Source organism: Wyeomyia smithii, chromosome 2 (assembly GCF_029784165.1).
Source record: "Wyeomyia smithii strain HCP4-BCI-WySm-NY-G18 chromosome 2, ASM2978416v1, whole genome shotgun sequence".
NCBI classification, from domain to species: Eukaryota; Metazoa; Arthropoda; class Insecta; order Diptera; family Culicidae; genus Wyeomyia; species Wyeomyia smithii.
Window position 1 is genome coordinate 124,895,613 of NC_073695.1, and position 26,542 is coordinate 124,922,154.

Sequence of the window (26,542 nt, forward strand, 5' to 3'; positions counted from 1 at the left end):
AGGATCCGTGACACCTGTCAGTTCGTAAAATGGTCTATTCTTATCACCAAAGATGACTAGAACAAAATATCTGACTCTTGCAGAATTCATTGCACATGATTGTCGCTGCGCGTGAGCAAAAGACGAACTAATTTATGCACTGTTAGGGCATCCTTAACAGTGCGCTACTATTTAAGTTGTTATGGCGACTGTGTACAGCGCGGCTATTTTACGCACTCACCCGTTTTCACACCGGTCGTTGCTATCGTCTCTGTTTGACGTTTCATCAAGCATAAACATTTAGTAGCGCTGTTACCGGGCTGCCAATTTTGAGAGCGCGATGCTTCCCGTAGGCCCGGCTACTATTTCTCTAGCGCGTTTAGCAGCGACCGGTACGGTATGAAGTGATGATAGAGCGCTGCCAAACGGGGTATAGAAGCGCACTGTTAAGGATGCCCTCAACGATTGATGACGGACTATGCACGATAAATCGGTTTTACTCATAGTAACAATTTTATGAGAATTTAAGTCATCAGATAGCAGCACTAACCGTCGCAGATCGGTCGTTTTCAAAATGTTTGAAAAATATGGAAGTTAGGTATCTTGTTCTAGTTATCTTTGGTGTTTTACGGTGGCGGCTTGTAAGGCCTGCGCACCAACCCCTGGCTCGCCGGAGGACCATCGTGCACAACACTGTTTAGAGACCCACGTTGGCACGAGAACGGCCCCTAACTTGGGGTACAGACGCCGTTTTGAGTCGCTCCTAACATGGAGGACAGACGCTCGGAAACTCAAAAGAGCCCTCCTCTGTCAGCATACGACCAAGTTCCCACCGGGGCCGGTCACCCGATCTTCCCTTGATTGTTCGTATCCCTGGCACCGCGTGGAGGTTGAGATAGGAGTGGCTGGATAAGAGGCTAAGGACCTCGTATGGGGTCTATTTTATTCCTTTAGGTGCACTTGGCACCGCTGGTACGCATTATCCAGCCGTTTACCAGCTGCTCAGAAAACGTATCTTTTTCAAATGATATTGTAGAGATGTGAAAAAGAGAAGAGCTTGACTTTTAGGAAGGGGTTAGATGAGAAATGAAACAAAGGGAGTCAGTTGGAAAAATCTACGGACGCATAAGCTAGTTGGTGGATTATTTGAAAGCATTTAGGGAGGTCTGGAGGATTTACCTTATAAAAGAAATCGGCTCAAGTTTACAACCCAATTTTCTAACGCAACATGCCTAACCTAATTTTTTTTTTTTTTTGTTTTAAAGAGGCTTTGCCTTATTTGGCATTCGCCTCTGAACCTAATTCACTTACGTAACTACTGAATGAATCAGTTTTCTTCGGGATATTACATTATATATTTTTTTATTTATTACATACTTTAATTTGCATAAATATTTCAGTAAATCCTAGTTATGCTGTATACAAAATATATACAAAAATTAAGAAAAACGACACTCCTCGCTTCTATATAACAACTACTATTGTTTAATTAACTATGTTTGCATTTCAGTTGGAACAAGTTTTTAAACATAATTTTATTGCATGCTTAGTTTAAGATTTATTTTTTTTTTCAAAACGAACTTCGCACGAATAATCAATTTTGCATATTTTCCGAACATGTTTGTATAAAAAGTAAGTGTGCTTTCCGTCTTTTGATGTATTTTTACATTTCTTAATATTTATAGGTCATGAAAATTTTCATCGATGTATTCTTTTAACTTGCTCGGCAGTGGAAGATAGATAATGTGTTTCGAATCGATTCGTTGTCGAATAATGAATCTACACAAATGCTGTAATGAGGAGACTTCGTAGAACCTATTAATAGGCTTGGTTAATCGCACAGGAAACGGTGGAGTTAGGGGTGAAGATTGTTTTACAAAACCTATGATACCAAATTCCGATTTTTTCATGGTATCTTCAATCAAATCAATCATAGTTTCACATTGTGTAGGTGTTGTCAAACCCGAAAAAGACCTGCAATAAAAATAGTTATTTTTTAAGTACCTTGAAATCAAACTATAGTCTAACCAGTATTTGTTTTTATAGTCTATTCGACAATGCAGCGTAATTCCTGAACTGCGGAAACTCACAGTAAACTGATATTTTTCAGTCTGAGAATCTCGTACTAGAAAAGTGCCATTGTCTTGCCTAGCAAGACGCTTCTGAGCTGCTGCACGGGTTAATTTGCCCCAGTACCAACCATATTTTAGTAGATCATTTCTCATCTGTTCCATCATTGTATCCAAAGTAGGGGCTGTTTCATCGGCAGACCGAGAAACCGTCACTGGCCTCATCGACGCAACAGAATTTGGAATAGTAGAGGATTCCGTTGAAAATTCTCCCCCCGGCAAATGCGTATTTGGAGAGGAAAAACGAATAGGATTTTGGCTATGTCTTTCAATGACAATGCGAGCAAAGTCATTATTGGTAGAGAATGACCCCGAAGGATTGGTTGCAAATCGATCACTTTCCGCAAGGTTGCAGCATTCATTTGGAATTGAAACTCTTTCGGGTTCATATGCTTTCACTTTAATAGATGTTAATTTTGTTTGAAAACGCTTACGCAGAGTGAAAAACACCCCAGTGTTGTTGCTGTTTGCTAATTTATCAGTAGCGTTATTTTCTTTGTATCCATCTAATCTTGAAGATCGTTTTCTAGATAACGACATAAACCATTTGAAACGGTACATATTATCACTCTGTTCTTCCATTACACAAAAAATCAAGCTATATTTCAATTAGAATAAAATTTTCCAAGCAGATATGTTGACGACAAATGCCTGACACAGCCATCATGGTTGCCAATAGTTTTTTTAAAAATTTGGTGAAAGTACTTAGGAAACATTCGTATATTACGTAAGGTTTGCATGCTAGTCTCGCGTAGAGATACTCAGAGAGAGAGATAGGCGATAAAAAAACGCAACTATTTTTTTTGTAAGATTTGGACCACTGCGACCATTATTTTAATCTTTAACGGTAAACTGCAACTATGTTTCACCTGTCAGTGGTGCCAGGTCTCTTCTCAAAGCGCAATGTTGACTTAAAGACTAAAGAATAATCTAAGCGTGAATTTACCCTCAAGCTATTGTTTTGTAGTTTGAGTAGGTGGCGACGTTAATAATTCACCTATTCCCCGCTAGAGGGCAAAATAAAATTTTAGTGGGTCAAATATTTTAAAGGGCAAACAGGGCTGCCAAGTATAAAGATTTTTCTGTATTATACAGATATTTTGACCACGATACAGAAATGATACAGGATACAGAATTCATACATAATTTTGATACAGATTTGTAATTAATACAGATTTGTGCAGACTTTCAGTAATCGATATTTTTAAAGTTTCGGTTTGAAATTGTGATGTTGCACAAAATGTTCGAACTCTCGCCAAACATGTGAAAAGGGCCCATGTGCCATATGTAAACAAGCCAAATTTTCTCGTTTTTTGATCAATACAAGCGAAATCTGCTCTTACCAATGAGGTTTATTGATAAAAGAATTCACTTTTTATCAAAAAATCTTATTTGTACGAGTAGATTAAGCTTGTATTCATTGAAAAACGTGAAATCGTGGCTTGTTAACATATGGCACATGGGCCCTTTTCACATGTTTAGCGAGAACTAACTGGTAGCTCATGCCTCACAAACACTTCATCCGAACATTAGTTTTCAGAATTTCGAATGCGTTTCCCACATTCGCTCTGACGGAGTTACGGTGCTGCCACCTTCAATTTCTTTAGTCTATGAGAGCAGAGGATAATAATTTCTTCAAAGGTGAATGAAATAGCAAACATTTTGGTAATTTTCCCTAAAGTTCGCATACGGTCAGTTAAATGCGTGTGAAAAGGATGATTTACTTCCGTCAGGACGAATAGCCACCAAACTGGTCGATTCGCATAAGGCAATCCACGGGTGACGTTTCCCTGCTTGTACCACAGAGAACAGACATTTATGTTTATATAAAAGAATTTGAAAATCGTGTGTTAAAATTTGAATCAAATCACGTTAATACAACAACGACATCTGTCTTGTGGTGCCCCAACTGCTCTGCATAAATATTGCCGTATCGATATTTTATCGATATCAGTGCTTGGTTTATCATTGACATGAGCGCCAAATAGCGGGAGCATTATCACTAACGGTTAAATGACGGTTTCAAGTTTCTACACATCTTTTGAAAATAAGATGAATGTCTGCTCTCTGTGCTTGTACGTTTGTTATTGTTGTTGTTTTTCAAGCTGCAAAACCAAAATGCAATAACCAAAAAACCGAACACAAAACCTCCCGAAAGAAAATAACATCAAAAAACCTTAAAAGCCGCTGTAATTGTAAATAGTTTTACCATAATTCAACTAAGTTTTTCATTGTAAATACATCATTTTAACATTAAATATCATTGTCCAGAACAATAAAAAAACATTGTTTTTGCATTTTTTACCATAAAAGGGGGGTTGTTATGTATCTTAACAGCATTTTTCCAGGCACTTGTCCCATACATTTAGAAGTCACTGACAATGTTTACCATGGTAAAAATATTGTCGGTGGAGGATTCAACAACAAAAAAAACATTGCGAAATCATGGTTATAACAAGAAACTTTCACGAGCCTACAGTAAAAAACCATGTTTTTTATGGTTACAATAAAAAATATTGTCCATTTACTGTTCTCACCACAAAATACATCGTAATTTTTTTTCGGGCTCTTAATGACGGAGAAAAAAATCTAAAGTAATATTTTATTCAGAAGAAAGAATTATAAGTTTCCATTAGACTCTACTAGAAATTTGTAGTAGAGTCTAACGGAAACTTATAATAGGGTATATTATTCTTTCTTTTGACAAGAAATGTCAAAAAAAAAAAATATTCCACTGACTTTTTTTAAGAATCTATTTTAATTTTAACAACTGTAAGTGATTTCAAGACAAAATCTGCCGTTGAGAAATCATAATACAAGGGTGTCAGGTTATTTTTGAAATGTCTCCATACTCCATGAAAATGTCTTCACACATATAAAATCTGTAAACATGGTCCCCATTGAAAGTTAGCAAAATCCCAGTGAAAACATTGAATCGGGTGCGGGTAATCAACCGACTTTTAGGGTTCCCTTTCTTCACACGAACTCCAATGTCTTAGAAATTAAGACACACGCTCGTAAACAATAACTCTAAAATGAGTAACATTTGACGCATTTTCGTAAAAAGTGGAACAACGCTTAAATTGAGTAACTCCACAAATACTCAAAACTGAGTAACACTAGGCGTCTTTAAAATGAGTCATTATTACTCAAAATTTGAGTACGACATTACTCATTTTTTGGGTACAGTTCAGTTTCATTACTGGCTAGAAATCCGCCACGGCCAATAAACGACACCACATGTTCATCAATAATTACCTTGTAATAAAAGTAAACAGTTATAATGCCTTCCGAGGCGCACACAAATAAAAAACATATGTCACAAACTGAAGCACATCGTAATCATCTTTCGAAATGGACGTCGTTATATGCGACGTTACTCAGAAAGAAGTTATATGAAGGGAACCCAAAAAGTGAGTCAAAGTTACTCAAAATCAAAAAGGACTTCTACTCATTTTTTGACGTCTACGAACATCGTTCTAAACTGAGTCAGAGTTGCTCAGTTCATGAGTTATTATTTACGAGCGTGCATGTCTTCACATTTGGCATTCCTGTCATAACACGCAAACCAGGGTTATATTTCCACAGGCTACACGCTCCCTAAGATGAATTCAAAAATGATTAGAAAATAATTCATTTCCATAAAAAGTGGAACAATACGAAAATTGAGTAACTCTGTTGTTATTCAAAATTGTGTAACCATAGTATGGGCAAATACTGTGTATTTATTATTCAGAATGATGTATACAATTGAACTCATTTTTTGTGTTTAATAAAACTCATTCAGTTCTTAAAAAATATCAGTTTATGTGTACAAAATTATCCATTTATTGAATTTAAAACTACACAGATTTAGATTTTGAAACTATCAAGTTTTTGAATAGAAAAATATTCATTTTTGAATTTAAGACGAACCATTTTCAGAATTTAAAAGTACTCAGTTTAAGAATGGAAAACCACTCAGTTTTAAATGTGATGTTAGCGTAGAGAGGGAGGTTTGTGCCAGTAACAGTCAGTACAAAACAAAACTTAGGTTACATTCTATCTGAACGGTGTCTAATTATATTTATTTTTTAAGTATATTTTGCTCTTTTTTTGTGATGCATAATCACTTGATATTTTACTCTCCCACAAATTTCCTGATGACACGAACAACCTGAAAACTTTTGGTTCCTTAGAATGAATAATGAAAAAAGTTTATATGTGTACCTTAAAGCTTTTTAAAATGTCCGTGACCACCTTCTCGGCGATTTTCTCATTTTTTGGAATCACTCAAACAGCCACAAGAACAAATAACACGGCCGCAAAGGCTAAATAATGGCGCACAAATGTTGAATCATGGTGCCGCCTTTTCACTCGTGTCAAATAATGGCGTCGTTTTTTCATGCTTAGTACTCAAAATTGAGTTATAGTGGTGAATTCAAAAATGAGTTATTCTAGATTAATCTAAAACCAGTGTAAAAATTACACAGAATCACCAAATGCGGTATTCATTTTTTGACGTTTCCATGCAACTTATGAAATTGAATTAAAACTAATTCATTCGCCGTGTTACTTTCCACGAGCGTGTAGCAGTATCAATGTCACTTTGTGGTCTGTCAGGGTTATATTTTTCATAAACCCAGGGGTGTGCTATGGAGGTTATGTTTAATGAGTCAACATCTCTGGCAAAAATTGAAAAACTAGAAGAAGAAGGATAAACATTGTTTGTCAACATCGGGTGTAAATAATTGCAATTAATCAAATTATATGAGATGTTCATCCGTAGGCGGGTAGTTTTTTATCACTATTGTAACAATCGGTGCCATTTGCATTCTCCAGAGCTCCTACAAAAACTTAACATCCAGCAGCTCCAGCTTTACACGAATGTTACCTTGTTTTGGACGGCTCTTTCACCTGCAAACCATTCATTATACTTGGTAATTGAATATTAAAACACTATTGTGCACAAGTTTGCACAATACCGGCAGTTTTTGGGTAACAAGCGACAAAAATCAGCTAAATTTATTTAGGTGTTCCGCTGTCTAAACCTTTAAGTTTTGTTTTGGGCTTTATTTCAAATAAAGCCCCGATATGTAGTCTACTGTCAAACGTGTAGGATTGAGATAGGGTTGGCATCCTCCTGCTGTAAGAAAGATATGTTACTCTGATGTGCGTCACTTCAGTACTGTTTATTGATCAGTTTCTTTTTGGTTACATTACCAACAATAGGTACGTGTGCATGGGTGATATGCAAGAGTAATATACAACGGGGGGCTACATTCAAGTGAACCACTAATGTTACACCTGCATCAGCCATAAGCAGCAGAAATGTCATTTTGTGCTCTACCAGGGTTATAATTTCAGCAGCAGAAGTGTCACTTTGTGCACTACTTGCCAGTTAGTGAAAATTTGAAAAAATCTAATTTTTCAATTCGTAGAGATTTAAGAAAAAATTCGTAGTGCCTACTGAAAGGGGGGTGATCGATTAGTATAAGAAAAAGCAGCTTTTTTTCAGATTAAAAGCCCCTATTCTTTCTTCTGATTTCTTAAATCACTCTGCGAAGACGCTCAATATAGATTTTTCAAATTTAATACATTATTATTGTTTGAAAGATTGCCACTTGCAATAATAGAGCGACCGATCGGAGCGACGTTTGTTTTTTACGCTTTTTGATCCGGATTGCATCCAAGTTGCGATCTCTCGAACATACCTGTCTCATGGATGGCCTAATTCATAGTATGCAGTGTGTGCGTTGCGTATACTTTTTTTTATTCTCGCTTATTTTCCGTCGGTCTACTTCCGCCACTGTTGTTGTGCCAATCACCGACGCCCAGGGAGGCGACTCCACTCATGACCCTAACTCACGACCCGTTAATTAACGGACCGGCGCCAACGGCTTTACTTCCTCATGCGATGGAAGGCGTGATCCCAGAGATTTTTTGCCTCAGAAAATCTCCCGGTTTCGGCTAGGATTGAATCTAGTGATGGGAAACTTATCGATACTTATCGATAATATCGATAAATGCTGGTCATCGATATTATCGTTAATTTTTTGACGTTAACGATAATTATCGATATTACAAGGGTGAGCACAAGTCAGTGCGGCTGGTTACTGGACGAGACCCAAAAGAACCTACCCTACCCCAGGAGTTGCTTCTGCCGCTAGGTATTTGTTGGGTGCTGCTATTCGACAAGATTTAGCATTGTTGGGGGTGGTGTAAAGGTTCGCCCCGGGTGTCACTGAGTTTCTGAGAAATAATGGTGACTAAAAAGGTATTTATAGTTTTTAGTTTCCTAAGAACAGGTAAATTCGACAACTCAGTACTGGAGAACTTTAAAAAAAATATCCAAAATTTTTGCACCATCTCATAAAAAGCAATGATACGAAGTTGTAATAAAATGCATTTTCTTTGGCTTGCCAACTCTTATAATATGATGGACATGCATAGCGGCAGTCTATTGGTAATTGTTTAGTTTAACTTGGAACTGTTTAAGTTTAAAGTATCTGTTACCCAACAAACAATTTTTAGTTCCACTAAAAATCCAAATCAACGAAATTGTTGCGCCAAAAAAGTATCCTGATGTATACAGGAGGTAGACAAAATAATTGAGATAAATAGAATTCTCTCGGATTTTAAATGGCCAGAACTTTACGAAAAATGAATCAATTTTGATAACTGGTTTCATTTCACTGGAAAACAGTATTATATTAGTATTACTTGGGAACTTGGTGTGACCAACCTACACCGAAAGTGTTTCGGATTTCAAGAGTGTGTGTCAAAGTGTACATTTTGGCAACGCATAGAACGTTTTAGGCAACTAAATTGGCTATCTAAAATACTTCATTTAAAAAAATCTGAGATCACCGATATTTTCTAAAATCATTTTTTGTTTTTAAAATAATATTTTTTTCAGAGTAGGATCTTTAACTCATTTTTTTATATTTTTGAAGGAAAGTTCAGATAATTTTTACTAAGATATATTGATTCATAAGAAAAAGGTTCAAATACAGTTAGGTTTTCTTACGCGGGGGATACATGCCTCGTGAAAAAAACCATGTTATTCTTGATAAGCCGCTTTAATTCAAAAGTTCGCGTGAAAAAACACGTTAATTTGAAAATCTGCATAAATAACCTTTCAGAGAAAATCCGCGTGAAAATAATCTGACCTTTTTAAATGTTAAACCAGATAAATTTTCAAACGCAAATTCGCAAAGTTGCTTGGTTTAATAAGACCTACACACCCACAATGTTCGATTGAATTCTGCTAGAGTGCTGCAAGCTCAAAGAAAACTAGTACCCAACAGGGGAAAAACCGCCAAAATCAACACCCATACTTAATAAATTCATACCCCAATGATTCCTTGGCGAATTTTCAATCTTTGGCTACCAATGAACCCGAAATAAATTCTGATTTATTGGCAACATATAAACCTAAGTGAAACAGAATGTCAGAAAAAGTTCTACGCGTTGCAAAAATGTACACTTTGGCACACACTCCGGAAATCCGAAACATTTCCAGTGACCCTTGGTCACGTCCAGTTTTCTAGTAATACTGGGAAACTAGGGCAGTTTCCCAGTAAAATGAAACCTGTTTTGTCAGAATTGATTCCTTTTTCGTGAAGTTTTGGACGTTTAAAAATTGACAGAATTTTGCCTGCTTCAATTATTTCCCTTATTATACAACCTTCAAAGTGAACTTCGGCTTGAAACTACTCCGTAGAAAGCACTCCCGGCGTAAAACCCGAAGACTTTCCAAAACAAACTGTTTAACTCGTCCGATTGTTTGAATTTTTATTTGTAGTATCGTAAGATTTGTCATTCAAGGCCTTAGCACAATGGATACGTTGCGGATGCGTTTGCGGCAACTTGACAGTTAGCTCATACATTCACTGTCACATTGACGTCAACGCAAACGTATCCATTCTGTTTGGGCCCTCACTGTTTCTGTTTTTAACAAATTTATATAGCAAAATTGCATTTGTCGAATAACGTTTGCGGTAAAAAAATAGGCAAAAATTGCCAATTTTTCATGGGTTTACCTTTAATGGCACTGACGAAACTACTCATGCATCATCAATCATAGTAACCCATGAGTTAGCGAAAAAAATTTGACAGCTCTATCAGTCAAACTCTAACTGTGATGGCGAAAAAAGTGAAGCTACTCCGTTCAGAAGTGTGCGCGTTCATAGAATGGTACCCCGCCGCGTCAAAAACGGACATCGTGCGGCACTTTGTGGACGCCGGGTATGCCGGTTCTGGCATCTACAACATCTTGACACTATTGGACAACGATCAGATCATCGAAAGAAAGCCCGGTTCCGGACGACCAACGACCCTGAGCGACAAGAAGCTTCAAAGGATGCTGATGAGGAAGACCGAGGGAAAAGTGGCTAAATCGCAGCGTGCACTTGGCCGAGAGGTTGGTGCATGCTCTAAAACAGTGAAAAAGCATCTGGAGAACATGGACATACATGCAGGAAGCGGCAGTCCCGTCCACTGGTCTCGGAACTGCAGGCAATGACGCAGCGACAGCGGTTGGATAAGATGGTCAAGTCGATTTTCCCGACGAATCGCGACGCGGCAGTGGTATTGGACGACTAGACCTATCTCACCCTGGATGGCAACGACTAGCAGGGCTCTTCGTATTTTACCTCCCCCACGAATAGCGAACCTATACATTAGAGAAATGACAAGACACTCACCGTTAAGGCAGCTGTCAACATCAAAACGGGTAACGGCAATGCAAATTTATACAGCTCGCCCGTTTTGATGTTGACAGTTGCCTTAACGGTGAGTGTCTTGTCATTTCTCTAATGTATAGGTTCGCTACCCACGAAGGAAGTGAGCACCGAGGTAAAGTTTATTTCACAGACCAAGTTCCCCAAGAAGGTGCAGTTGTGGCTGACAATCAGCGAGAAAGGGATGTCAAAGTTGCTCTTCTTTCGCTCCGGGCTGGCCGTGAACGGGGAAATTTATAGTACGAAGTGCCTGACAGAAGTTGCGTCGTTCATCAAGAAATACCATAAGCGCGAAGATACGGTGTCCTGGCCAGATTTGACGTCGATCAACTACTCGAAGCGATCGTTGGAGGATGTGGTACCGAGGTCGGCGAATCTGCCCGTTGTCCCTCACCTGCTTCCCATCGAGAATTTCTGGGCAAACTTGAAGCGCAAGATCTATTCCAAAAATTTTGTCGCGAAAACGGAGGAGGAATTAATAAAAAAACGAAGAAAGAGCTTAAAAACATGGCTACACGCATGTTTTCGTCCCAAGGCGAATGTTCCGGTTAACTGCCGGAAGACTGCACGCAAGGACGTAATATTTTTTGTGAGGAAGCTAACATGGTAACCTTCCATGGGAAATTTATCCAACTCAACTGTCATAGTTTTTTTTTCATCACCATCTGAAAACTTTTTTTTTACCACAAACGTTAGCCGTCAAATTATCGATACTTATCGATAATATCGATAGAAGCCCCGGAATTATCGATTGTTATCGATGTCCGTTTTGGGCGATATTTCCCATAACTAATTGAATCTAGACCAGTTGGGTTGGTTGTGGGTGGATCACGCCACCCCACAACCAGTGATGCCACATATACAGATTTATCTGCATTTATACAGATTTTTTGCGTATTTTTCATACAGATATCTGCATATATAGATTGCAGATTTTTTGGAAATAATACAGATTTATACAGATTTTTTGACGTAGAACTACGTTTTTCTTTAGCCTACCACATAGGGATGTCAACAGGAAAACTATTAACGAAAAGGGGACGAAATATGTCCCTTTTTAAATGCTTATAAATCGGTTCGTTTTCAACCGATTTCCCGAGGGGCGAGACAGCTTTCATATGAGTTACTCTTATGCTTGGGAGTAACTCTTATTTACTCAATATTACTCCGAAATTTCCTGATGATTCACATCTTCGATTACCTTGAAAAGAAGAAAAATATATGAGCGAGGAGCAGTGATGCCACATTTTCATCTGTATTTTGGAGCTCAAAAAAACTTATCACCTTGGTGAACTTTGAAAAAAATCTGTAAAATAAAATTTGCATATCCTGGACATATCCTTCGCGAAAAAATGCAATATATCTTGTTTAACATTTTTTTCCGCGAAATCATTCATGCACACGTTTATGCGTAGCATATGAATTCAATAAAACCTCCGAGACGCTCCACCGCATTTGAGTTAATTTATATTTTTCAACTATATAAAGAAGTTTGATTTACGACCCCATGAAAACCAAAATAATCTGTATAAATCTGTATTATTTCCAGAAAATCTGTAATCTGTATATGCAGATATCTGTATGAAAAATACGCAAAAAATCTGTATAAATGCAGATAAATCTGTATATGTGGCATCACTGGCGGTGAGACCGAGCAACATTTATGTTTATATTCGCTATGGAAAAAAAGTTCAAGGATGGATTTTCAGAGACACTAGAGTTACTCAGATTTGCTCTTTATTTTTCACGTTTTCTCAGAAAAACTCGGAAAAACTCAAATTTACTCACTTTTATCTAAGTTACTCTTTTGCTTGGGAGTTATTCTAGTTTACTCAATATTACTCCGAAATTTTCAGATGAATCACATCTTTGATTACCTTGAGAGCAAGAAATATATATGAACGGTGGGACCGTGCAACATTGGTGTGTATATTTGCGGTGGGAAAAAAGTTTAGGGATGGATCTAGCAATTTAAATCTGTCGCGCCCGTCTAATTCACCGAATGTGAAATAGCTTCCACAGTGCATGTTGTCTGCAGTGTTGCCTCATATACAGATTTATCTGCATTTATACAGATTTTTTGCGTATTTTTCATACAGATATCTGCATATACAGATTACAGATTTTCTGGAAATAATACAGATTTATACAGATTTTTTTGGTTTTCATGGGGTCGTAAATTAAACTTCTTAATATAGCTGAAAAATATAAATTAACTCAAATGCGGTGGAGCGTCTCGGAGGTTTTATTAAATTCATATGCTACGCATAAACGTGTGCATGAATGATTTCGCGGAAAAAATGTTAAACAAGCTATATTGCATTTTTTTCGAGAAGGATATGTCCAGTGCATATGCAAATTTTATTTTACAGATTTTTTTCAAATTTCACCAAGGTGATAAGATTTTTTGAGCTCCAAAATACAGATGATAATGTGGCATCACTGGTTGTCTGTGTATCTTAATTCCCCCACTACTAGGGCAGCTCAAAGGTTGCGATCAGCAACCGATTTTTAACCGCAAAATGCCTTTTTTAAGATAAAAAAAAACAAATAATTGAAGGTTAATAATTTTTTGGCATCAACACAAGCGGACATTCTGTGCGGGATGCAATCAAATTTTGTTGTACAGTCAATCCTCCATGAGTCGATGTTCTAGGAGTCGATATTTTCCTATACTCGATGATATTTTCAGTCCCTTCGATTTCCCATACAAACTCACTCCCACTAGTCGATATTTCTATTACTCGTTGCCTCCTTCGCTCGATGGTCCCGTATGGTAACTATGCTAGTTGTTTGGATTCTATGAGCCGATGTTGTTTTCAAATTCCAAGTTCTTCTGACGTGAAAGAGTGAATGGAATCTCCATTCCCGCAGAAGATGGAGAAAACTGAGGAATGAAGCAATAATGTGCTGACTGTTGTTAAAATGTGTTAGGCTAGATCGGATTTTGATGATTTTTGTTAGCGAAACTAAACGAAACATCAATCTCTAGGGCAATAATATTGGAAGCTCTACAGTAAGCAAAAAATCTTGTTTCAACATTATCTAACTAAATTTTTGATCCAGCAAGCCATCATTTAATAGCAAAGGCAAATCACCTAAAAGGCTCTCTAATAAAGAAATATTATCACAACTCTTTTCTGTTTCTTATTTTAACATTTGCAAATTTTGACACTTGCTATCAAAAAATGTTAGATTTATAGTATAAAAAATCAACGAACATATAAAAATGCCCTCACTTCTTATACTTATTTTTAGCTTTTGCTATCAAAGGAAAAGTTACTTTCACGTGGTATATTTTTTCTGCAATTTACATATCTATAACATTGTCGATTACAGTATTTCAATAAAACATATCATTTTTTAGTATATTATATTTTATACATTGACATTTTTGAATTATTTTTTCAGAATTGTGATTTTAAATGATCAATCAAAATCATAGAATAAAATCTCTATCAATATCAAATAAATTCGCAGCTATATTGAAAACAATCGGTCCGGATCGATTCGCGAAGCAACATGTATTGGCTCTAGACACCTGTTGCTACAAAAATTGAATAATATCTTGAGTTTAAAATGACAAAAAATAGTGTACACAGCTCTATGCAATCTATTGTATGAATAATTGACGTCTTCAAAAATTTATTCTATAAGCCGATATTTCCTTGAGTCGATGGTCCCTTCAATATCGACTCCTGGAGGTTTCACTGTAGTTGTCTAATTTTTACTTTATTTAGTAAACTCCCCACTGTAGGAGCAGCGCAAGGCTGCGATCAGCATAACCGACTTTGAATAACAAACTACCCTGTTAGAACGTATTCACAAAGACCGTTAGTTCGACTATGCAGAGCTAATATGAAGTCGATTCAATCAATCAGCATGAACAGAATTTCGTCGTCTCCCCCCAGCTGGCAAGTTGCAACATGATGCAACACGCAACAGCGAGCAAACGAAATCGCTTGATGTTACAAGCCACAATACAGTTAGGGGTTAAATCGTTGCGTGTGTAAGAGTACCAACGGTGTTTATTCGCTGGATACAAAAATCAAATTGCGAAAAAATCGTCTAAAGACCATTAGAAAATGGTCTGACAAGAAAGGCGTGGTCTATTTCATAGCACCCTTCGGCTATAAAAGAGTGTTTCTGGGGAAACTAGCTACATTCACTAGTCGGAAAGTGGGCTGGATGGACCTCCACAACGTTGACAGCAGTAGCAGCAGATATCAGCACTCAGCAGTAACAAAGGATAACAGCGGGTTGCGCCTGTGGCTGCCTTCAAATTAAACAAATCACTTGCCCTGTGGTTGGTCACCACGTCTCAGGAGCAGCGCGGTTCTTCTCAGCGTGTGTCGCTAGACTGCCGTTACTCCCCCCGTGTTGGGGCAGCATGAAGATTGCCATCAGGAAATCCAATTTTGAAAATCAAAATGCCTTTTTCAAGGCAAATAAACAAGTCATTGAAAGTTAATAATTTTTGACAACGCAAACAAGCATTCTGTGTTGGATCTCAGCAATTCAAATCTGTCGCGGCCGTCTAATTTACTGATTGTGAAACAGCTTTTACAGTTCGTGTTTTCAGTGTCTTTATTTCCTCACTGTTGAGGCTACTCAAAGGTTACGATCAATAACCGTTCTTGATCAGTTAAATGCCTTTTTCAAGGCAAAAAATCAAGTAATTGAAGGTTAATAATTTTCTGGCATCAACACAAGCAAACATTCTTTGCGGGATCCCAGCAATCAAATACTGTTGTAGTTGTCTAAATTTTACTTTATTTAATTAATACCCCAAAATTGGGGTAGCACAGAGGCTGCGATCAGCATGACCGATTTTAAGCAACAAACTGCACTGTTAGAATGCATTTTCAAAGGCAGTTAATTCGACTATGCAGAACTAATATGTAGTCGATTCAATCAATCAGCATGAACAGAATTTCGTCTTCCAGCTGTCCAGTTGCAACATGATGCAACACGCAACAGCGAGCAAACGAAATCGCTTGCTTGATTACAAGCCGCAATACGATACGGGTTAAAATCGTTGCGTGCATGAGAGCACTGGTGTTTATTCGCTGGATATAAAAATCAAATGCGAATTGTGGAATAATTCGTCTAAAGAAAATTACAGAACGTGAAAACTGAACAGAAAGGCGTGGCCTATTTCGTAGCAACTTTCGGCTATAAAAGAGTGTTCCTGGTAAAATCAACTACATTCATTAGTCGGAAGGTAAGCTGGCTGGACCGTCCGGTCCGGTCCGGAGCGCGGTTCTTCTCAGCGTGTGTCGCCAAACTGCCATTATCCCCCCAATGTTGGGGCAGCAAATCTAGTTTTCAACAGCAAAATGCCTTTTTCAAGGCAAATAAATAAGTCATTGAAAGTTAATAATTCTTACAACGCAAACAAGCGTTCTGTGCTGGATCCTAGCAATTTAAATCTGTCGCGGCCGTCTAATTTACTAAATGTGGAAAAGCTTCCACATTGCATGTTGTCCGTGTATTTTAATTCCCCCACTGTGAGAGCAGCACAAAAGTTGGCGATCAGTAACCGATTTTGAACAGCAAAATTCCTTTTTCAACGCAAATAAATAAGTAATTGAAAGTTGATAATTTTCTGGCATCAACACAAGCAAACATTCTTTGCTGGATCCTAGCAATCAAATTGTTGTAGTTGTCTAATTTTACCTTATTTAGTTGATACCCCCACTTTTGGGACAGCACAGCTGCGATCAGCATAACCGATTTTGAATAACAAACTGCCCTGTTAGAAAGCATTCACAAAGGCAGTTAGTTCGACTATGCAGAACTGATATGAGGTCGATTCTATCAAACAGCATGAACAAAATTTCGTCGTCTCCCAGCTGCTCAGTTGCAACATGATGCAACACGCAACAGCGAGCAAACGAAATCGCTTGATGTTAGAAACCGCAACACGATACGGGTTAAAATCGTTGCGTGTGTGAGAACACCATCGGGGTTTATTCGCTGGAAACAAATATCGAATGCAAATTGTGGATTAATTCGTCTAAAGAATATTAGAGAATTAGACAACTGAACAGAAAGACGTGGCCTATTTCTAAGCACCCTTCGGTTATAAAAGAGTGTTTCTGGTAAAACTAGCTACATTTTTGAGGCGGAAGGCGACGGTTTCAGGCGAGGTTTAAAACTGGATTCCAATCTCAGTTACCCAAAACCCGAGAACATGTAGGCACACGAACAAAATACAGAAAAATACAGATTTTTTACGGGTGCATACAGTTTTTTCAAAATAAAATCTGGCAGCTCTGCGGGTAAATTCACGCAAGTCTTAAAGTGCCTATAGACCATTTTGCGAGACGTTTCTGCACTCAATTCATGAATGAAATTTTGACAGAAAGCTCGGAACCGCTGACACAACGCACATGAAAGCAGCATCAATATCAGCAGGATCCGTGACACCTGTCGGTTGTATAACGATCTATCCAGCTTTTTACACACCATAATGGCGGTCGCTATAATGCGTGTTCGTAATATGCGAACCTCTCTGCTTACGTCAGACTTGCGATTTCTAAAAAATTGGCAACACAAATGTTGCCAGTTATATTTTTCTTTTGACAAATTGTATGAAGACTTCAAACTGACGTAAGCAGAGTTGTCAAAAGGGTGGGTAATTTATTACAAACTTTGCATTATAGCGTCCGCCATTATGACGCGTAAAAAGCTGGATAGGATGTTAAAGAGGCTTTTAGACCAGAATCTACGCTCGAATTGAATTTTCAAAAAAGTGTATGGGCGAAAGTCCATGAAAATAGGGCAGGTCAAGTATGTGTGGTTTATGTACACATACATCCAAGCAATGCTTAAAACTAAACTAAACTTCATCGAATTCTTTAGATAAATAGTGTACACGAAACTCAAGTAAAATTAACCAGAATTAGTGACAGTTTCTGGGAGACTTTGATTAAGCCTGCTCATACAGGCACTCGAAATAACCCAATATTTAGATGAAAAAGAAGCCCAAGATAGAATTCCTTTACGCTGCAATAAACAAATACAACAAAACATAAACAAATACAACAACAAAATACATTAAACTAAAATAGAACAAAAATAAGCCAATTTAGTCAAATTTCCTATACAACTCCATGCAAGTTACAAAGCTAACACGTCACAGCCTCTCTACTACTAATGCACTGGTCAGTTCAGAACACCTTGTCATTGGGTGATGGTAAATTCGTTTTTGCGGTGTAGGTATACTCGTGTTGCACTTTTTACCTTTGTAAATCCGGGAACGGTGAAGTACCGTCGCGAAAACGAATTCATAAGTGTCAATGAGCACTTTAATGCACATTTCTTTGCTGTTGCATTTTCAATCTGTGCAGTTCATCTTGGTGAGAAGTGCGCAATAATTTTCATACCAATTTTGACAGTGTCGCCACTTTTATATATTTACAGGCACTCTATGTTGACTAACTTTTCCATTCGACTCGTATAACTGATGGTGACGGGGGAAGTCCTGCTGAAATAGTAAAATCACAGATAACAGACATTTTGAATGCCCAATACGCAATATGATGGCGCTAAGAGCACTTAGTAGTCAATGATTTGACAAAATCGGTGGTTTTTCAGTTCTTACCCGAGCTTTTACCGATACATTACCCAAGTAACCATAAGCATTAGGAGGTAGCATTTTATTGGCACTAATGCAGCCTTGTTATTGCCAAATAGCTTTCTATATCATGGTTTTTTTTAATGTTTAGGGCATTATGCTTAACTAGCATTACTGAGAGCATAATATGCGCTTAAAGGGCTACCGTAAGTGCTACGATGTAGTGTTTTAAATGCATATAGGAGACGCACTCTATGTTGACTCTATGAGACGCATTTTTTCGAGCGATATCGAGTGGTCAATTAAAAATAGACGGAACATGGATATCCACGTAAATGAAAAAAACATTTTAGGTATTGTGTATCAGGGATCTCGGATATAGAAAACGATTTATAACTTCTTAGTTAAAACTCTACTTGCATCGAACGTATTAAAAGTACTATTAAGCCTGTATCAGACTAACCGTTGCAGCGGTCAACCGCTACCGTTCCGTTTTTTTTTTCGACCAATCAGAACACAGCGGTCGACCGTCGCTTGTTGTTGTTGCAGAAAATAGAATCTTTTCTATTTTTGCCGCCGACCGTTCCCAACGGTTGCCGGCTGCTGTCATTGACATGGCGAAGGCAACCAAATTTCTTCACACCTACACAAGATCACATATAGAGACTTGACAAATGAAAATGTGTGCTTCTCTTTTTGGCACACACGACAGCCAGTCAAAACATTGATAGCACCGGCAACGTTGGTTGGCGATGTCAATTTTCGACAAACGCACACTGGCAAAAATGAATCCAAATTCCCACTAATTAAAAGCCGCTGGGCTGGATACCTTAAATATAGCATTTCTTATGTAAAATTGGTCACCAAATTGATTGGCGATGGTTTCATTTTGGACAGAGCACGGGAAATGGTGTTTTTCGCCTCTTTTCACCCTATTTTTGCGTATTTTTGGAAATATAGACCCTTTCCCGTGCCCTGCACAGAATGAAAATATCACCTATCGATATATTGGCCAATTTTACATGAGAAATACTATATTTAAGGTATCCAGCCCAGCGGCTTTTAACTAGTGGGAATTTGGATTCATTTTTGCCAGTGTGCGTTTGTCGAAAATTGACATCGCCAACCAGCGTTGCCGGTGCTATCAATGTTTTGACTGGCTGTCGTGTGTGCCAAAAAGAGAAGCACACATTTTCATTTGTCAAGTCTCTATATGTGATCTTGTGTAGGTGTGAAGAGATTCGTTTGCATTCGCCATGTCAATGACAGCAGCCGGCAACCGTTGGGAACGGTCGGCGGCAAAAATAGAAAAGATTCTATTTTTGCAACAACAACAAGCGACTGTCGACCGCTGTGTTCTGATTGGTCGAAAAAGAACGGAACGGTAGCGGTTGACCGCTACAACGGTTAGTCTGATACAGGCTTTAGACCGGAGCGACAAAGTATGCGAAGTGTCTTTCGTTTCAAGTGTACGTTAACTGAGCGGTAGTGATGCCAGGGGAAATTCAATTTGATTGTTCTGAAAAGCTACATACACAACATTTTTTCTCCCCTTTCGGAATGAATCATCTAAAGCCTGTAGTACACTCTTTGACCGAGCGTCAAATATTTGTCACTTTTTGACAGATAAAAATTTGGTCAAAGATAATTATTTGACACTCTCCAATTTTAACATGGGGCAAACACGGGCAAACAACAACCATGATGTCAAATAAATTTGACCATTATGTCAGAAGGTCAAATATTTGACCATTAGACAAAGAGTGTACTACAGGCTTAAGGCGAGTATCACGCGAGAATACACAAAATGATGGTTCGAAATTGGCTTGCTGTTTCGTTACGATTCGTTGCTGAAGATTTTCAGGTTCAGAAGATTCAAACGCGTTCTTAGAATGTGGAGCCTAACGGTACATCTGTAGAAAAATATTCAGGTTTGACTGCAACGTTGATGCTGTAGTTCCCATCGCTTTTTAAGGGGCCTTCGTCGTTTGAACGTACCGCTCCGCTTGACCAATTGTTGCAGGGTGATACGGTGCCGAAAGCTTATGATATTTCTAGATAAACATTTCAAAAGGTCCTATCTGATTTCATCGTTTTTCCGGAGCGTCTTTTCATTTTGGTAATGGTTCAGCTTTAGTAACTCTCCGAAGCGTGGTTTTCGTTCAGAAGGCTAGAGTGATCCCTCCGCTATGAACTTGTGCAAATAACGTGTCATATGAGGTGTTTATTAAGTTGTGGTGATTGAATTGAAGCGATCGATCAAAGAATCGACCAAAGCAGATAGGACCTTTTTGATTTCACTCCACTTTTCTGCAAAAACACCTTGAATTCTGTCGCAGTTAATTGCGGGCCATTGTCCGAAACTATTATTACACCCGCATAAACAAATACCATACACGAATTGTTTCCCATATAGCCAGGGTTGCCACATTTATATCTGTATTTTTCTTTGAAAATATCTGTATATCTGTATCTCGGGCCAAAAAATCTGTATCGAGCAAACTCAGAATGTTGGATGGAAAAATTTTTACTTGCAGAACATAGTTAAACAAATTCATTCTTCTCTACGTGATGTTTATACAGGTTTTTGTAAAATTTATTTTTTAAAGTTTTCATTAATTAAATACTAGTATCTCCTTCTTGGTCTGCAACGTAGCTTTCAGCTTTTAAAATTCATTATAATTAGATCATTAGATTAGGGACCATTATCATTAGATCATTAGATTAGGGGCCACGCAATTTCTGATTTCTACTATATATTGAAAGTATGCGTTTTAAACAAGCAGAAGAGTCGTTGATTTGTATAAAAAATTCTCACAAATGATCTGAAATTGAAATTACCATCCCGCATAATGGTGTTCAACAGCTCAAACCAAGTTAAGTCATTTGATTCAATCTTCCGGTCAAAAATTTTTTCAAGCGTGCGAAATTCGTTAGACAGCCCTTGTCAGTCAGTTACTGTTACGAATTTGGGTAATTGTCGCATCAAATCGTTTAAATTTTCCAATTTCACGAACGATTTAAGATCGAAACGTTCATTTTCGCGCTGCGTTCAAGTCACATTCCAGTTCTTCTTCATCGATACCTACATAGTACACATGATGTTTTTTTATTAAATTTTGAAAATTGTATTATCGAATTCTAACTTTGAAATCGATTTCAGTTCGTCGGTATAACAAAAAAATCTGTAAAATCAGTATTTTTGGCAATATTCTGCAATTCTGTGATACAGATTTTGTATTGCAGAACTGTATTCAGTTCAAAAATCTGTAAAATACAGAAACTCTGTATATTTGGCATCCCTGCGTATAGTATCTTAACCATTTATAAAAAAGTCACGTAACCATTTACATACCATATAAGCTCCGGTTTTGACTATCTAGTTTATAGTAATCTGAGAAATAACCATTTGGTGAACTAGGCGTTAGGTATGGTTACCATTCAAAAACATCGATTACCCTGAACATATATTATTCGATATTATACACGATATGGTAAACTAATAATCCAAAATTTTGTACTAAAGCTATTCTTAAAATAGTATAAATATGTAATTTCGCTGAAACACGATACCAGCATAAACAAATACCATACACGAATTGTTTCCCGTATAGTATCTTAACCATTTATAAATAGTAGGAGGGTGGTATTCAAGACACGATCGCATGACGTTGACTACCGTATTCTTATATTCCATTGAAGCAAATAGTAGAGGGAATTGCAACGCTTCTTTTACAAAACTTCTGTAACAGAATTTCGAGGCACCAAAAGGTACCAGTTGCCGATTATTCTCGTTTACTGGTTAGTCCGTCAAGAATTCCAGCCATTTTAGTGCTTTGCAGTAGCCATTTATTACTAACAGCCACCAGCATAACGGGTGAAACCGGCACGAGATGACCGGTACTATTTTGTCTTTCCTCCTTTCAGCTGCTAACACCTAGCGCTGTCGTGAAATTAACATCAACACAAACATGCATTTTTGCAAGGTTTTTTTCCGCTAGCAGCAACATTTTGTAAAACATAAAATTCAACTAACCGCTTCTATTATAAAACTGCGAGGCACCAAAAGGTGCCAGTTGCCGATTTCTTGTTTACTGGTTTCCGTCCAGAATTCCAGCCATTTTAGTATTTTGCAGTAGCCACCAGCATTACCGGTGAAACCGGCACGAGATGACCGGTACTATTTTGTTTTTCCTCCTTTTAGCTGCTAACACCGAGCGTCCGTATGTATCCGGTACGGTTTAATAATGAATCTGATGGGGTGAAATGTTCGAACGATACGTTTATACCAAGGCTTCGTCAGATAATTAGAAAGAAGGAGGGGCTACATAGATGATGGAATGGTAGAGACAAATGTTTCTTGAAAGCTGCGCCGGCCGCTGTCGTAATATTAACACCAACACAAACATGCATTTCTGCAAGGTTTTTTCCGCTAGCAGCAGCATTTGGTAAAACAGAAAATTCAATTAGCCGCTTCTGTACCAAAATTTCGAGGCACCAAAAGGTGCCAGTTGCCGATTATAGTTTCCTGGTTAGTCCCCCCAGAATTCCAGCCATTTTAGTATTTTGCAGTAGCTATTTATTACCAACAGCCACCAGCATAACGGGTGAAACCGGCACGAGATGACCGGTATTATTTTGTCTTTCCTCCTTTCAGCTGCTAACACCTAGCGCTGTCGTGAAATTAACATCAACACAAACATGCATTTTTGCAAGGTTTTTTTTCGTTAGCAGCAGCAAGTGTAGAACATAAAATTCAACTAACCGCTTCTATTATAAAACTGCGAGGCACCAAAAGGTGCCAGTTGCCGATTTCTTGTTTACTGGTTTCCGTCCAGAGTTCCAGCTATTTTAGTATTTTGCAGTAGCCACCAGCATTACGGGTGAAACCGGCACGAGTTGACCGGTACTATTTTGTTTTTCCTCCTTTTAGCTGCTAACACCGAGCGTCCGTATGTATCCGGTACGGTTTAATAATGAAACTGATGGGGTGAAATGCTCGAACGATACGTTTTATACCAAGGCTTCGTCAGATAATTAGAAAGAAGGAGGGGCTACATAGATGATGGAATGGTAGAGACAAATGTTTCTTGAAAGCTGCGCCGGCCGCTGTCGTAATATTAACACCAACACAAACATGCATTTCTGCAAGGTTTTTTCCGCTAGCAGCAGCATTTGGTAAAACAGAAAATTCAATTAGCCGCTTCTGTACCAAAATTTCGAGGCACCAAAAGGTGCCAGTTGCCGATTATAGTTTCCTGGTTAGTCCCCCCAGAATTCCAGCCATTTTAGTATTTTGCAGTAGCTATTTATTACCAACAGCCACCAGCATAACGGGTGAAACCGGCACGAGATGACCGGTATTATTTTGTCTTTCCTCCTTTCAGCTGCTAACACCTAGCGCTGTCGTGAAATTAACATCAACACAAACATGCATTTTTGCAAGGTTTTTTTTCGTTAGCAGCAGCAAGTGCAGAACATAAAATTCAACTAACCGCTTCTATTATAAAACTGCGAGGCACCAAAAGGTGCCAGTTGCCGATTTCTTGTTTACTGGTGTCCGTCCAGAGTTCCAGCTATTTTAGTATTTTGCAGTAGCCACCAGCATTACGGGTGAAACCGGCACGAGTTGACCGGTACTATTTTGTTTTTCCTCCTTTTAGCTGCTAACACCGAGCGTCCGTATGTATCCGGTACGGTTTAATAATGAAACTGATGGGGTGAAATGCTCGAACGATACGTTTTATACCAAGGCTTCGTCAGATAATTAGAAAGAAGGAGGGGCTACATAGATGATGGAATGGTAGAGACAAATGTTTCTTGAAAGCTGCGCCGGCCGCTGTCGTAATATTAACACCAACACAAACATGCATTTCTGCAAGGTTTTTTCCGCTAGCAGCAGCATTTGGTAAAACAGAAAATTCAATTAGCCGCTTCTGTACCAAAATTTCGAGGCGCCAAAAGGTGCCAGTTGCCGATTATAGTTTCCTGGTTAGTCCATCCAGAATCCCAGCCATTTAAGTGTTTTGCAGTAGCCATTTACTACTAAAGCCACCAGCATTACGGGTGAAACCGGCACGAGATGAGCGGTACTTTTTTGTATTTCCTCCTTTCAGCTGCTATCACCTAGCGTCCGCATGTCACTGGTGCGGTTTTGGAATCAGAATGATGGGGCGCCGGCCGCTGTCGTAAAATTAACACCAACAAAAAGTTGCATATTTGCAAGGTTTTTTCCGCTAGCAGCAGCATAAACATCGGAAACAGAAAGTGACAACAACAATAACAACAAAGTCAGATCGATTGTATCCGTTAGTGTCGACTGTGCTTGGGAAGAGAGGTAGTGATTGGCTGCGCGGTATGATTTAGACAATCGATATTAATTAACAATTTTTCAATAGTGTATCTCAAACAATAGTTTGTTTTTGTTACATAAATTTAACCGTAAAAGAATTTCTGATCGATTGATGTCAAATCCTCGAAAACCTGATTATAGATGACTGCAAAATAAGCGCTCAAAACCTGACCACTTTTATCTGGTTTTCCCTGGTTGAAATACTAGATTTTCAAATTCAGGGGCCTAACTTCGATATAGACGTTAGTCAACGTCAAAAAGTCACATAACCATTTACATACCATATCAGCTTCAGTTTTGACCATCTAGTTTATAGTAAACTGAGAAATAACCATTTGGTGAACTAGGCGTTAGGTATGGTTGCCATTCAAAAACAGCGATTTTCCCGAACATATTTTTTCGATATTATACACGATATGGTAAACTAATAATCCAAAATTGTTTACTAAAACTATTCTTCAAATAGTACGAATATGTTATTTTGCAGTAGTTTCTAGTTGTTCAGGTATCATTTCATGAATGGTATATTTTTATTGATTTATATTCTGATAATCGTTCGTGGAATAGTCGTGATATTGTTTTGAATATTATAAAGATTGTTAGTGGCGATTTCTTTATTTTTTGCAAAAACATGATGTTTTTGTTTTTCACTTGCAGATATCATCACTTGTCAGCCATCTGGCACATTTTTCTTTGTGAGTAGTCATATTTGTATTCTTCCAGGCTGCGAGGGTCGCTGTTTTGCATTCGTCGTGCAATGTCGACTTCAACTCCGTTCTGCTCGGAGATACTGGAAAGGAAAAAATTATTGAGTTAATACTAAAGCCGGAAGATTTGTGACCAATTTTATAACCTTCCATTATAGTTTGACAAAAACCTGCGACTACAGCGTTTGCTGGACGATATCTCTTCGTTTCTCGATGGAGCTTCAACCGTTGAAGGTGTGGTGAACAAACAGTGCTCACTATCCTATTTGGGGATACTGAATATAATATTGTAGCTCAATAGTTTAAGTCATTCAATTTAGTACAGTAATAACTGATAAAAGATATTATCACGAACAGTTACCATACTTCATTAAGTACAGTTAAAGTCCTTACCGCTTCAGCAATGGTTTTTGATTATGCGGGTACGCATCTGGTCGATAGGAATAATGGTATTTAAATAGTTCCTAATAGTTTTCGTAACACGTCACTATCAGTCTGTTATTGTTGAATTACCATGTCAAGAATATCAAGTTCGTAATATTTTTTAGTTTACGAATATTATATCAGAGATGGTGAAAGCATAGTTTCCAGTTGTTCAGGTACCACTTCATGAATGGTATGTTTTTATTGATTTATATTCTGATAATCGTTCGTGGAATAGTCGTGATATTGTTTTGAATATTATAAAGATTGTTAGTGGCGATTTCATTATTTTTTGCAAAAACATGATGTTTTTGTTTTTCACTTGCAGATATCATCACTTGTCAGCCATCTGGCACATTTTTCTTTGTGAATGGCTAATTTGTATTCTTCCAGGCTGCGAGGGGCGCTGTTTTGCATTCGTCGTCGTGCAATGTCGACTTCAACATCATTCTACTCGGAGATACTGGATAAAAAAAAGAATTGTATAAATACTATAGCCGAAAGATTTGTGACCATTTTGGTTACCTTTCATTTGACAAAAACCTGCGACCTGCGTTTGCTGAAAGACATCTCCTCGTTTTTCGATGGAGCTTCAACCGTTGAAGGGGTGGTGGACAAATAGTTCTCACTATCCTATTTGGGGATAC

General features: G+C 38.0%; 1 protein-coding gene across 1 annotated transcript; it reads right to left on the reverse strand.

Moving 5' to 3' along the window:
* Positions 1–1,310: 1,310 nt before the first annotated feature.
* LOC129725624 (suppressor of cytokine signaling 6-like) lies at positions 1,311–2,798 on the reverse strand. Its single transcript, XM_055681669.1, has 2 exons — positions 2,008–2,798; positions 1,311–1,953 (listed from the first exon to the last, which is right to left on the reverse strand). Exons 1-2 carry the CDS (start codon positions 2,688–2,690, stop codon positions 1,659–1,661), a joined length of 978 nt encoding a protein of 325 aa, XP_055537644.1. The 5' UTR covers positions 2,691–2,798; the 3' UTR covers positions 1,311–1,658.
* Positions 2,799–26,542: the final 23,744 nt, after the last annotated feature.